At 40.5% G+C, this 13,597-nt stretch overlaps 1 protein-coding gene across 3 annotated transcripts in view; it reads right to left on the reverse strand.

Moving 5' to 3' along the window:
* Window positions 1-13,597, reverse strand: part of KMT2A (lysine methyltransferase 2A) — a 50,648-nt gene that overhangs the window by 6,985 nt on the left and 30,066 nt on the right. For all 3 annotated transcript variants that reach the window (XM_083808264.1, XM_083808265.1, XM_083808263.1), the window contains exons 20-33: window positions 13,189-13,295; window positions 12,512-12,649; window positions 12,251-12,409; window positions 11,839-11,956; window positions 11,676-11,754; window positions 11,259-11,419; window positions 10,124-10,309; window positions 5,152-9,457; window positions 3,709-3,789; window positions 2,628-2,692; window positions 1,839-2,009; window positions 1,151-1,225; window positions 657-831; window positions 146-253 (exon numbers count right to left, since the gene is read on the reverse strand). In XM_083808264.1, the coding sequence (XP_083664390.1) occupies window positions 146-253; window positions 657-831; window positions 1,151-1,225; window positions 1,839-2,009; window positions 2,628-2,692; window positions 3,709-3,789; window positions 5,152-9,457; window positions 10,124-10,309; window positions 11,259-11,419; window positions 11,676-11,754; window positions 11,839-11,956; window positions 12,251-12,409; window positions 12,512-12,649; window positions 13,189-13,295 (5,929 nt within the window). The remainder of the gene's footprint in view (window positions 1-145; window positions 254-656; window positions 832-1,150; window positions 1,226-1,838; window positions 2,010-2,627; window positions 2,693-3,708; window positions 3,790-5,151; window positions 9,458-10,123; window positions 10,310-11,258; window positions 11,420-11,675; window positions 11,755-11,838; window positions 11,957-12,250; window positions 12,410-12,511; window positions 12,650-13,188; window positions 13,296-13,597) is intronic.

Consider the following 13,597-nt stretch of genomic DNA (forward strand, 5'->3'; position numbering starts at 1 on the left):
TTGTAGGAGTCTCCCCTGTATTTTCTAGGGCTTTGTAGCTGTGAAGTTTTAAATACCACCTCAAAAATCACAACACACAACTAAGCCTACTCTCTTAGTTTTAACACCACAGCATTATTTTCGGCCTTTAAACCCTGCTACATACCGGGCTGATTTCAGTTGTACTTCCTCCTCTTCCTCATCGTTTGGGTTGTATTCTGGTGGCTGTCGGTGTTTAGATGCCAAGAAATTAAACATATCAAATGCAGATTTCCTGCAATTTAATGAGATCAAAGGAATTTTGTGTTACTAACTAAAAATAATTTAAACATTTGGTTGCCACAACAACTTGACATGTTTATTGCTTTACACCTTCTCCTGTCTGTCCTCTTTCACAGCTTTCTATGCATCAGGATAACGCACAATAGTTTCTGAGAACTATGAATAAAGGCACTAGCCAGGAAAGCTTTGTCAAACAAAGCAACTGACAACAGGATTGCACAGAAAAATGTGCAGACTCACAAGATACAATATAATTGAGTTACATGAGAAAGTTGCTAACATTTCTTTTTAACTGAGAGCAGACAGTGCTCTAGAGACTTGTTGCTTGTGCCTTGACATAGAATTAAACAAGCAAATGGACCATTAACCTTAACAATGACAAAGCTCACACTTGCCTCAGGTGGACTTCGGCCCTGGCAGAGCCATGTGGATTCAGAGGAGGCTCATTGGCCTCCTCTGGTTTATGAAATCTGAACTTGTAGTTGTGGCAGTGCTTTGCTCCATAAAGTTGCTCAATCAGAAACACAACAGTATCATGTATAATCCCCAGCATCCTCAAACCATTCACACCTGGAATATGAAATAGAGCACAACAACAAAAATGAAACAAAAAAACCCCTGACCATGCAGACTAGAAACAGGAGGATACAGTAGCTCATTAAATATACTTTTTTGCTAGCCTGCAATTTTCACAGAAGCACTGGATTAGCTAGTTCACTCTACATAAGAATTTTAAATCACTTGATTAGGGGAAATTATTCTCCATAAAAACAGTCAGCAGCTGAACTGAAACTCTTCGAACACTGAACCCTAAGACGCTCCCAGAAAGACCTGTTTGTTCTTACACATTCAGAAGCACAGTAAAAATGAACTTGGCACTGGATATTACCTGCAAAAGATAGCTGTTTCAGGCGGGCATTTGAACGGGCTTCTTGAACTTTGTCAGTTAGTGACTTCCAAGCATCTGCAGTTACACAAAAAGATGACAAAGCAGTGAAAGAGTATCCAAAGCACTGGGCACTGAAGACTGCCAAAACAGGTACCTTGCTATGTCTCTATTTTGCCATGTTTTATCAGGTTTCCAGTGAAACAACCTACTATTAGCAGATTTCTAAGTGCACGTGCAGTATGCTGTTTTCCAACAAAACGTTCACATTTAAATACGCTAATCAGATAATATGAAGTTTGCATTCCATTCATGGACCATAAATTAAGATCTTTGCATCCAATTGCTTCCATCCTCTCCAAAATTCACTGCATCATAAAAGAGAAGTAAGCTTCTTCAGCAATTGGTCTGGAGGATAAGTCGAGATGCCATACTGTCTGATCTACACTGTTTCTTGACAAACTACGGTTCAACACTGTTGGTCAATTGATAAAACAAAATGGGACAGTGATATATATATATATATTTAATAGAATCCAGACATTGCTAGGAACTAGGATTGTTCTAGGGCTGTAGATCAGGAGATTTTTATTTTAAATGTATAAAAACAAGTAACGGATTCTCAGAAGTCACAATTTTATTTTTAGCGAGGAAAGTTAAAACCAATACAAAAGAAAAGCACAGTTCTTACCTTCAATACTTTCTGCACAGATTTGAAAGCCATCATCACTTGATATCTCAAAAACCAAACCTTTCTTCGGTTTCTTCTCACCAAGACATTCTTTCCTCTTTTGTTCTTGCTGAAGCCAAAACATAAGCGGGGAGCTGAAAGTGCTCTCTTCTTCCTCAATAGCTTTTGAGCCTAGAAAAGACAGAAACTACTATGAAGATGGAAATTAGGTAGAATGATTTTTCTTCCCCCCCAGCTGTTGCACAACTGAATAAATTACTTACTCACTGACTTGCCTTTTGACCAGTAAATATGTCTAAGAAGAACCTACAAAGTTCAAATTACATTTTCACTAACGTAAGGACTCATATGTTTACCAAAATTCACATCTTTGTGAAGAGACAAAATTTTCATCTTTGTGAATTTGTTCATACTGAAGATGCTTAACAACAGATCACATAAGCAGCTTCTAACTGCTATTACAGGAGAACCAAGTTTCCACAAAAGTCATGCTCCACAAAAGCCAATTTGCAGTAATGAAGAAGAGATGGAAAAAATTCTAGATAGTGTTGTAGTAAGAGTGTAAAATCTCAAGTACTGAAATTCCCACAAGCTAAAAGTAGAGACAACTATTTGTACAGATTTTATTTAAAGTGATCAAACCTTTCCTCACTTTAAAGCATGACTAAAAAGAGTATTAGATCCGAGATTTTTTTCTGCAAGAACAAGAGAGAGAACTCAAATGACAAAGTAATAATTTCCCAACCTTGGAGAATCCCAGGACTTGGTGCTTTTGAAGAAGCAACATACCTGCATTTTCTTGCTCATTTGCTGAAGTCTGTGTTGATTGAGGTTCTGTGAGGACTGACATTTGCCTTTAGAGGGAAGTGAAAATTAAGACTACTTAATAACCTACTTCATTCCCATTTTTCAGTGACTGAATCAGTGCTAAATAAGCTCACATTTGTTTTTTTTTTTTATTTGTTCATTTTTAATGATAAAACTATCAAACATACTGTTAAAAATAAGTTTCAAAATTAATTTCTGGTATAGCACTACTTGCTTTTCTCAAGAATTGTCTGCAGTGTTATTTCAGAGAGGGAGAAAAAAGCTGCACTGCACAGCAATTCAGTAGAAGACTTTGCACAAAACAGGAGCTACAGAGATCAGTGTAAACCATACCTTTCCCTATTCACTCTATTACAGTAAAGCCTGTATGATAACTGGAAATGTATTAGTTATGAGTGGCCTTGTTCCCTAATTCCAGTTTCAGCTTTGTAAAGCACATACTGTACTCAGGCTGCAGAATTAACTTTGGTGGCCTTGGAAAATCATGGGAAGACAGCAAGCAGTTACCCAAGGCAAAGCCAATCCTAGGGTACTTATTTTGTAAATCAAGGGCTTTTGTAGCTATTAATCTGGTAGCCTCACCAGCCGTGAAGAGTCAACTACAAAATCTGGGAACTAGATAGAGGAAAAAAAAAAAAAAAAAGAACATTTTGCAGATATGTTCTAACAGCAGTTCAACTGGAAATGAACAAACAAAAAGATTCTATTCTCTAGCATTTATTTTTGTGGTACCTATTAGTCTGTAGGTAGCAGCCTAATTTAATACAATCTGCAACCTGTTCTTTTTATTAGTCCTATTCTGTAATAAGGTATATGCTAACAGATGATCAGCCAAAATTGTTTGAGTAAACAATAAGCTTCCCAAAGCTATATTCAACTTTATTTTAAAAAATGGCTTCATAATGAAAGTAGACGTAGCTGCTCATTACAGACTAAAAGCTCCCAAGATAATTTGGTTAGCAAAGACTTCTCACCTTCTCCAAATAAATTTATTTAAACTTAAGCCAGCAGAGCCTGAGGGAAAGGTGTATTTCATGCTTACCCTGCAGACTGGCCACATTGTTTCTGTGATGGCTGATCTATGCTTGCTGCATCCTGCACATCTGCCTTCACAGCAGGAGTCCTGGAAAAAAAACAGTTAGGAACATTCAAAACACCTGACATACATACAGGATACAGGAGACTGGAAGACAGTAATAGATCCACTGGGAGTTGTCACAAGTGATTCAGCAGTTCAGCAAAACTACACAGGTAGTGACAACAACTGCTCCTGTGATGAGAGAAAATAGATCACATTTCCAGCACTACATGAGATTCAAGACTTGCACTCACAGAGGAATGAGTAGCATGAATCTGGTTGCAAGAGAAACAATTCTGAGCGACCATAAGCAATAAGCTCAGGGGTGAAGGGATGCATGGTGGAATGCTGACAGCCATAGCAAACATCTACAGACTAAAACAAATTTGCAAGTAACAGCAACACAAAAAAACTATTTAAAAAGATTAAGCTGTCCAAATAGCCCTGGATCATCTGTTCAAGAATCAGATTTCTTACAAGACACTGAGATGATCAAGTAATCACACGAGTGATGTGCAATATTTGTCAGTTACCGTAAGATGGATGCTACCACCTTTTAGCACCAGCGTTCATTCTGGCCTATTCTCTAATGTAGAAAGAATTGAAAGTAAGCGGTACAATCTCCCTGCTGAAATGCGTAATTGTTGGCAGAGTCACACTAGGTGACAACCAAGTGCTACATCCATAAAACCATCTAGATTTGTATGTAAAACATAGACCGACAATTCTGTTTCTCTCTACAGATCAATATTTCAAAGAGTCAATTCAAATGTCATTTTAATTTAAGGTTTGGAAAATAACCCTCTACTGTAAGAGACTAATGCACTCTCTGCTGTTCTGACAAAGTCAAGAGCCAGATTCTTCCAGTTCTCTCAGTCCCTCTTGCCTGCATGGCCTGGGGAGGATGGAAGAGGGGCAGGAAGAATAAAGCATGTACTGGAGAGGCATTACACTCACAGATACAGGCATGCAGTTTAAATTTCATAATCAAAATTACCAGGGCAACAGTGTAACAGTGCATCGTTTTGGTGCCTTAGAACACTGCTAATAAAACTATTAAAACTTCCAGAGCATTTAAATACATTAACAGCATACAGGAATAGAACACAACACCTGTTTCAGTACCATATTCTCAACTGATACATCTAAAACACTCCTTAATTTGCCAGAGTTGTCAATGACAAATTGAAGTCCTCCTAACCCCAACCCTCAAAGTCTTAAGTTTCTCATCCTTCCTCTTCCAGAGGTAAAAGGTCTACTAACTTCTTTAGAGATCTGCTTTCCATTGACAGCTGAGTTTTTTACATTAAAAATTATCAAAAGGCAAATCTGCAGTAGAAACTAAAGAAAGATTCTTTCCTATATTGTTACAGTTTCACAGATGAGCAAAGCAAACGCTTCTCTTACCGTGTAGCTGAGACTTGGGGTACAGCAACAGCCCCTCTGTCAGGAACGTGTGCTTCAGAGGAACCAGTCCACAAGTGAGAAGTTTTGTGCTTCTTTCCATTCCCTTTCTCTAAAGACGGCTGAATGCGCTTGATTTTTGGCTTCATTTTTGTGGGACCAAGCATAGAGCTACTCGCAGACTGCTGACCAGATGATGGGGAGCCTCCAGGAGATGCTGAACTGGCATGCATCACAGATGAGGAAACCTTGTTTTGTTCAAGTCCGGTACTACTGGGCACATCAACCAGCTGTGGGAAGCTCGACAACTGAGCTGCTGCTGAAGCCGCACCGAGGTCTAGCTGTGAGGAAGCAATTCCAGTTTTGCTGGCTAAGAGTTGCGTCATATGCTGAAGCTGGTAAGAGCCTTCTGGGTCAGTAGATGACTGAGCAACTGTCATGCTCATATTCTGTGCTGAAGGCAGAACACATATGCTCGATGCAGCTGTCATTGCTGCTGTAGATGGAGTTTGTGACGTTCCCAGCTGCGAAAACATCCCAGAACCTGGAGGTAAAGTCATGTGCGGCTCCTGAAGACCAAGGCTTTGCTGACTAGCTTTGATCAAGAGGTTGCTTATTGAACCAAGGTCCCCTAATAATCCAGGGCTAGTTAATGTTACTGAACTTTGGCCCAAAACATGGCTAGGAACTGACCCACCAGTAGTGGGGGCTGCTGTGGCCTGCATGGATACCACATTCAGCACTGAGGAACTTGACGCTAGCCCTGACACAGGCCCCGTTGGAAGGTGACCAGCATCTGGCCCGATAACACTGGGAGATGTGCCAACTGCAGTAGCTGTCCCACCTTGTGGGAGCAAAGAGGTTTGCTCAAAATACATTACTCCAGACTTGGACCTTTTGATAATATTGGGTACAGTTCTATGGGATGTTGAATTTGCAATGGTTCCCAAATCCAGCGGGTGGTTGGAAATTTGGGAAGGAGCAAAATTAATTAAGGTCATGTTGGAGACCATATCAGGAGGAGCTATAGCAGAAGGGGTTCCAGAGGGAGCCAGCTTCTTATTCTTCCGTGACTGCAGACGAGATATTGGCCGTTTCTTGCCCAGGGTAGCAGTTGGCGTAGAAGCAGTGGCACCAAGGTCTGTCCTCTGACTAGCTTCAGATACTAGGAGCTGAGGATCAGGGGGTGGCTGCACACCAATAAGAAGACCTGGTGAAGGACTGCCAATATTTGGCGGGAAGCCGGTCTGAGAGGCTGTGGAGAAGGGATGTATATGCTGGTGATGGGACATGGGCAACAATCCTTTGCTGGTGGGAGGAAATAATGACTGAGATGAGGGCAAGCTTGGATTTAATCCCGTGGTCAGCGTGAGCCCACTTCCCATAGGCCCCAGTACTGAGGCATTAGTCTCCATCACGCTCTGTGCTGAACTAACAGAAGGTGTCAACTGTATCTTCTGAGTAACGCCATTGGGAAGTGTTTGGAGGACGTATAATGGCTGCATATTTTGATTGACTACGAGAAGTTTTTCTGTGGCTGGCTTGAGGTGGGGTGGTGTTGTCTGCACTGCAGCATTAGAAATCTGAGAGGGGCCGGGACTGTCCGTGGAATTGGGAACATACTTCTGGTTTTGCAGGGGAACGGTGGGTGACACTGGCACTTGGATACCTGGAGTCCCGCTGTTCCGAGTTAAATCTTGGTTGCTGCCATGTCCTTGCTCCACTGGGCCACAGGGCGGGCTGGCTATATGCTCTGCATCGATGTGACCTTGGATGAAGTGGTCAGGAGTCATGTGTCCTTCAGGGCTTGGGTCTACTCCTGGACTCAAAAGAGTTGTATCACTCTCACTGGAAGCAGATTTTTCTGTAACTGTAACTCTTTTTTCCCCAGATTCTGTGGAGGGCAAGGCAAGTATCGACCTCTCTCCTGAAGAAGACAGTGAAGACTCTGAAATTACAGCAAGTCTGTTGTGATTTTGGCTGGGCACCGTAGGGCTGCGAGTAGTCAGAACAGAGAGATCAGAAGGAAGTTCCAGTGGTAATTCAAACTGTTCCTCTGCTGATATGGAGGAAGAAACACTGCTATCCACTGGCTCAGCTGTTGGCAGCTGTTGAGAAAATACTTCAAACAAACCCATATCCTTGCCACGATTGCTATCCAGACCTAAACCTTCTCCAAGTGTTAGAAGTTCAGATGATGACGACTCTGGACTTTCTCCTAATGCCTGCATAGATGGTGTATTCTTCAGCACAAAGTCCATGATGTCTGAAGGGAGGATGTTTCCACAGTCATCACTGTTGTTATTGTCAGAATCAGATTTCAGAAGTTCTGTGTTAAAAGTATCCAGTAAGTTCTTATCAGAAGGCGTGCTTGCATGAGCCCTACGACCTGTTTCCAACGAACTCAATTGAGCTTCCAGAGAATCCTGACCTTGCGTTTTAACCCTGCTTACAGAATGGCAGTTATCAATCTTTGGATCAGTTTTGTGGACAGCAGAGCTCTTTGTGACTTGTACTTTTTCCCCAGTTTCTTCAGTTCTATCCAGCTTTAAGCTTTCTGTTCCATTTTCTTTTCCACTCCTTTTTGTTACTTGATTTACTTTTCTTGTTGTGGCTGTGACACTTGTATCACTTTCAGTCCCATCATCTACACCATCTAACTGTGAGATTTTTGGAAGATCACACTGCTCTTCCTCCCTGAATAAGTTATGGGACCCAAGCCTCTCCTCGGTGTTTGAGGAAACCACTGTTCTAGTGAAATTATAGTAGTACAAGTCATCTTCATCTGATGTACTCAAGTCATCTGCACCATCCACCTGTCCTTCTGCAGACCGCTTTCCTCGCTTCTTCCCAGTTGAGTTACTATAGAACGGAATATCTTCTTCTCCATAGGACCTCACACCGTAGAGAGGTGTCAATCCAAAGAACATATTAGATCTTGCCCGTGCACTTCTCCGTGGATACCTCCGCTTGTATGAGCCTTCTTCTTGAGTTTTAGTTCCATCCTGAAGCATCAAGTTGTTATCTTGAACGGGCAAATTTTCATATGCATTATTCTGAGATTCCTGTGTTGGTGCTTTATTTGGACTTTCCTGAACTACAGAGTTATCTTCTGGGCTTTCAGATGACGGCTCTGATAAAGTGGCCAGTTCTGCCCCTGCAGACTGATGTTCAGCATCACTTTCTTGCTGTGCAGCTTTAGACTGATTTTCATTTTCCATCTTGAGAGGTGTCAGAGTGACTTTAACAGTGCGTTTTCTAGGTGCCTGTGATTCCTTAGAAGCCACTTCAATTGGCACTGCAGAGCCTTTAGAGGACCCCTGTGAGGGTGGAGACTTCTCACCAGCTTTTTCAGCAGGAATATTATTACATAACCTCTGACTAATTTGTTCAGTCACCAAACCCTGATTACCAAATTCTGATTTCAGATTTCCTTCATCACTGCCTACTGCTTGACTTGAATCTGCAAGAGATTTCAGGGAATGCTTCTCTTTAAAACTCTCTTTCACTAACTTTTTCCCCTTCTGACGCCTCTCTCTAGAGGCGGAAACTGCCTGCTCACTTGCTGCAGGAGATCTGCTATTTACCCCTGCAGACTTCAATGTCTTTACATCCATCTCATCAACGGAAGCAGTTTTATCTGGCTGTACGGGTTCCAAGTGCTGATCTCTGTCTTTTCTTGGGCCTCTCTGATGCAAAGACGGAAAAGATATTGTTTCTTTGGAGGAAAATGATCCTGAAGATTCTTGAAAAGTTCCTATTTTAACATTTGTTTCTGTGCCTGATGAACTGTTTGGTTGAGTAGACATTTTGGAGTTTCCTCCAGAGGCAAAAATATGAGCTGAGTAATCTGAGTCCTTTGAGGTCAGTGTTTTCATCTTCTCTCCCTTTGAAGGTGCACTTTTGGCTAACAGATCTGAACTACTAGAATGTTTTCCCTCTGAAGGCTGAGATGCATCTGGCTGGTAAGTTTTACTTCCACTTGTAGCTGCTGTCTTCTGGGAGCTTGAACTGGTAGAGCAGCTTTGAACTGTAGCACTTGTGGTACCTGAATTCACAGATCCCACAAAGCGGTCAGTATTTTTTACACTCTGTTCATGTTCTGAAGAGGACCCTGTGTTGGAAACTGAAGATACACTGTGCCTGGAATAAGTATTCCCAGCTCGTGTAGGTGAAATCATACGGAGTTTTGATTGCTGCTGTGATAAAGAAGAAGTGCTATGTCTCCTAGAACCAATGCTCTTAAGTCCAGAGGACAGTAAAGGATCTCCTACTGTAACTATTTCATGGGTCACTGGTGTAGGACTCCCTGAGAAAATAAAGCAAGGAAGACTGTTAAGTGATCTGAATCCTTCACAATCAATACATACCCCATTCTTTCATAACAAACACAAGAAATTAAAAAAAAAAAAAACAGTAACATGAAAAGCCTTCAACCACGTAGCATAAACATAATAATGACACTTGAGATACACACTAAAAATGTGATACTGTCAATCAGTATTCATCACATAAGGCTCACAAGTCTGTATCTCAGGGTTCAGTACCTCACCTTTAGATGCAAATTTTCAAAATTACTTTTTTAAACAAAATGCTACTCATATAGATATGTGACCTAAAATATTGGATTTACAATTCTCTCTGGAAAAATATCATCTGAGATTATTAAGCCCCTAACTTTTATTACCGTTCTTACATATTACTGCTACGTCATTGCCCAAACATTGCTTTCCTCATCCCACAGAAATTTTTGCTCCAATCATCCATTTCTTGACAGGCCATCTCTACAATGTATTTTTCAGAAACGTCCTTCCCTCAAACCTATTGCCATTTTCCATTTTCTTCAGGAACAGGAAACTAAACATCCCATTCTGAATAAAGCCAAAAAAAAAAGACATGACCCAACCAACCCAAAAAAATAATCCAAAACAAACAAAACCAAAACATAAATCAAAGCCAACAGCACTTGAAGTACCTGCAGAGGGTAAAGGCCTAGAGCCAGGAGACCTCTGTGTGGAGTGATAACTTGGTGTCCTGATCCTAAGGCCCTTTGAGACCAATGGATAGTAACAGGAACTAGAGGTCTGAGAATGCATGGGACGATCTGGTGATGGTGGGTTTACGATCTCAGGTGCATTTCTGCTGTCTTTGGATAGAGTTTCTGTTGTTGCATGAAAGAGAAACAACAATATAAGTCACTACTGAATTCTAAAATCTATGACCTGATATATTACTATCAGGTTTCACGTGAGGAATCAGGGTATTTGTTAAATAAATACAAACTCAAAGATTACTGCTTCCTTGTAATTGGATGTCTATTTTCTTTTCCCAAGAACATATTCAATACATACAGCAAGAAATAGGCTTAGCGTAGGAATTATGACACACTTTCTGACAGCTTCATTTTTAAGAGTAGTTTGCCTTGGGACAATGACAACACATTTAAAGTTCTGAGAACACTCATGACAATAACAATAGGCAAGTCTTCCACCGCTAAACCACCCCTCTCTTGTTCTCTCCCACTTCTTAACTTACCTTGCTTCCTTTTCTCTTTTCAGATTTGTGCCTCTGCTATTCAGACTCTGCTATTGATTTCCCTCAGCTTACACATTAAACTGTTACATTTAAATGAACTTCTACATTGGCAGTGATGACTGCTGTTAAAAATTTTAAACAGCTTCCAAACCTTCCTTTTCTGCAAACTGAAAAGGATATGGTTTTTACGTTTATTGTTTTTGTTCTTGTTTTGTTTTTTAAACTCACACATGTATGGAAAAAGCAGTTTGGAAACACGGAAGCAGCACAACACTACTATTTAACATGGTATCCAACAATCCACAAGTTACATACCAACGCTGACACTGGAGTTAAGATTTATAGTTTTAGACCATTAGAAAAATCTCAGATCCGTAGACTAGAAAGCACTATTACAGTAGTTTCAGTTTGGCTCCAGTTTTCTAAGTTAGCAGACACTACAATCATGAAGTAGATTCTGTCCAAATCAGTTTTAAAAGACAGAAGGTCCCAGCTGCTACCTGACTTTCTGGTAAGGATATACTACGGCAAAAACATGTAGAGAATATACCTTTAACAAGTCCTTAGAAGATTACCTGTAAGGGGAACTGGGCTATGGGCAATTGTTCTGTTATCATCATGTTCTACAGTGCTGTTGATATCAGGTTCTATGACTGGTGGTCGGCATTCCATGATCTTACAGGTATACACACAGCGTTTCCTGGCATCTGTTGTGCTCCAGTACACTCTGGAGCACCTAGAATATAATTCAAACATAAAATCATTTACTCAGTAGTCAAGCAAGCCTTGACATTCTTACTTTAAATTTGCAGTTTCTTGAAATTACACAGAATGAATCAAGGCTTTCTATCACAACATGCTGCACAACTAGCTTAGTCATTAGATTTCTGAACAGTTTATGAAAGCTACAGTCAATTTCTACATTTGTTACTTCAGTGCCAGTTTGGCACTAACATAGTAAAAGACATCGTCATGAAAAAGCATATACTCACTGATAGCCGATGGGAAACAACTTATCTTCACAGTCTGAGAGGTCATTCAAAATTCCTAAACAGTCTATTGTCATTGAACCTAAGCAAAAAGAGGAACAGAAAAGTCCCATGAACAAGATTCCAGCACCAGAAATGGAACAAGTATTCAGGGACTAGACCTCACCAATCATCATGTGGATGTTCTCTGGTTCCAAGCCACTAAGAAATTTTCTTCTCAAACTGATTCCTTCAAAATCCACAAAAACTCTCCTAAGAACTTCAAACCCATTCTCAGGAACCACCTGGAGCAAAAATCCACAAAACATTTCATTAACTTTAAAGGAACCACTATAAATATACTATGCTGTCTGTTGTACCGGATCCTCAGTTTGGTCTTCAGTTTGGTTCTTGGACCACAACATAGTACCTCTTCCCAAACTTCATCATGACAGTTGTATCACTGACTTATTTTTAACAGCACTGTGGTCAGGCCCTCATTCATAAGGAACATATTCAATCTAAACTTTAAAAAAATGCTTATAGTTACAGGCTGTCTGCACCTTCAGACAAAGAAATGCATGAAAGAAAAATCTCACCTCTCCTTTGATCAAATCACGATGCCTCTGGCAGTAAACCTTCTTGTCATCCAGAAAAACACAGTTCTTGGCTCGTGAGCACATGAAATGATAGTTACTTGTACAGGAAGTGAGGCAGCAGCCTACTGTAGCGCCTGACTTCTGACAGAACTCACATCTCTGCAAAAGCAAAAAATAAAGGTAAAAATTAATTGATTCTAAAATCAGGCTACCATATATGTCAGTTGTTTTCTTCTGCAATGGTAGAATACACATACTCACCAGCTGCTTTCCCCGGATCACAGCCATGTGCACATTTTTCAGAGAACCATCGTCATCTTCAAACACTTCTGCTGACCATAAAGCACAGTTCACGTGTGTCCATTCATTTTGGCCAATATACAGAAGACGTCCAGCATCCTAAGGAATGGGAGGAAAACATTTTTTTCCCCCCTCAAATGTTCCACAAGACACAAAAGCCTAGTAGGTTTCAACTGCACTGGATTTAAGTTCTCCCCAAAAGAAAGTTTGACAAGCTAGCATTACTTTCAGAGCTTAAAAGATAAACATAAATGAGGCAGAGAAGACTACAACTAAGTACATGATATAAAAAGCAACCTTAGGAAGAAAAAAAAAATTTAAATTCTCTTCTTACAGAAATATGTCAAGAGGCTTAAGTGTAAGAAATGCACACTGTTCACATAAACATGGTGATGTTACTTGGTGAATTTCTTAATGACACGCCTAATGTTAATGCCACTCTACTTTCTAACCAGAACAAAAGGCAGCTGCAGGTTATTTTTATTTCAAACGACATACCAAGATATCAGAAAAGCAAAACAAAACAAAAAAACCCACCCCACTATCCCTTAGAATCAAGTATCCAGCCTATTCACAGTACCATGTCTGTTGTACTGCTTACGCCAGTTACTATCAAAATGGGCATGTCAGATACTTACATTAGCACTATCATCACCATATTTCAGGCACAATGCACACTGCCTGTTGTCTTCTACATCTGGAGGTGGATTAAGCTCAGGACTATCTTCTCTGCTTCTGTCAGAACCTTACAGTTAAAAGAGAGAATGGTTTTTATTCCTGAAGGTCAGGAAAGCCAAAATTTATCTAGAAAAATTGTAAGCAAGTGAACAGGACAGAAGAGCTAAACAGCAGCCTGAAATTTCAATAACTAGCTTGTAAAGCAAGGGAAATCATGCATCTGCCTCTACCCAGCTCTTGTTCTGGGGGAAGAGAGGCTGGTGAAAATGTACTTCTGGGCCAAAGCTAAGTTGAAGAATATATCAATATGTATCGGCTTCTGAATGATTTCAGGTCACACAAGTCTCCAGAATTCTTCAGTCACATGCA

Source organism: Anser anser, assembly GCF_964211835.1.
Source record: "Anser anser genome assembly, chromosome: 22".
Lineage (NCBI taxonomy): Eukaryota > Metazoa > Chordata > Aves > Anseriformes > Anatidae > Anser > Anser anser.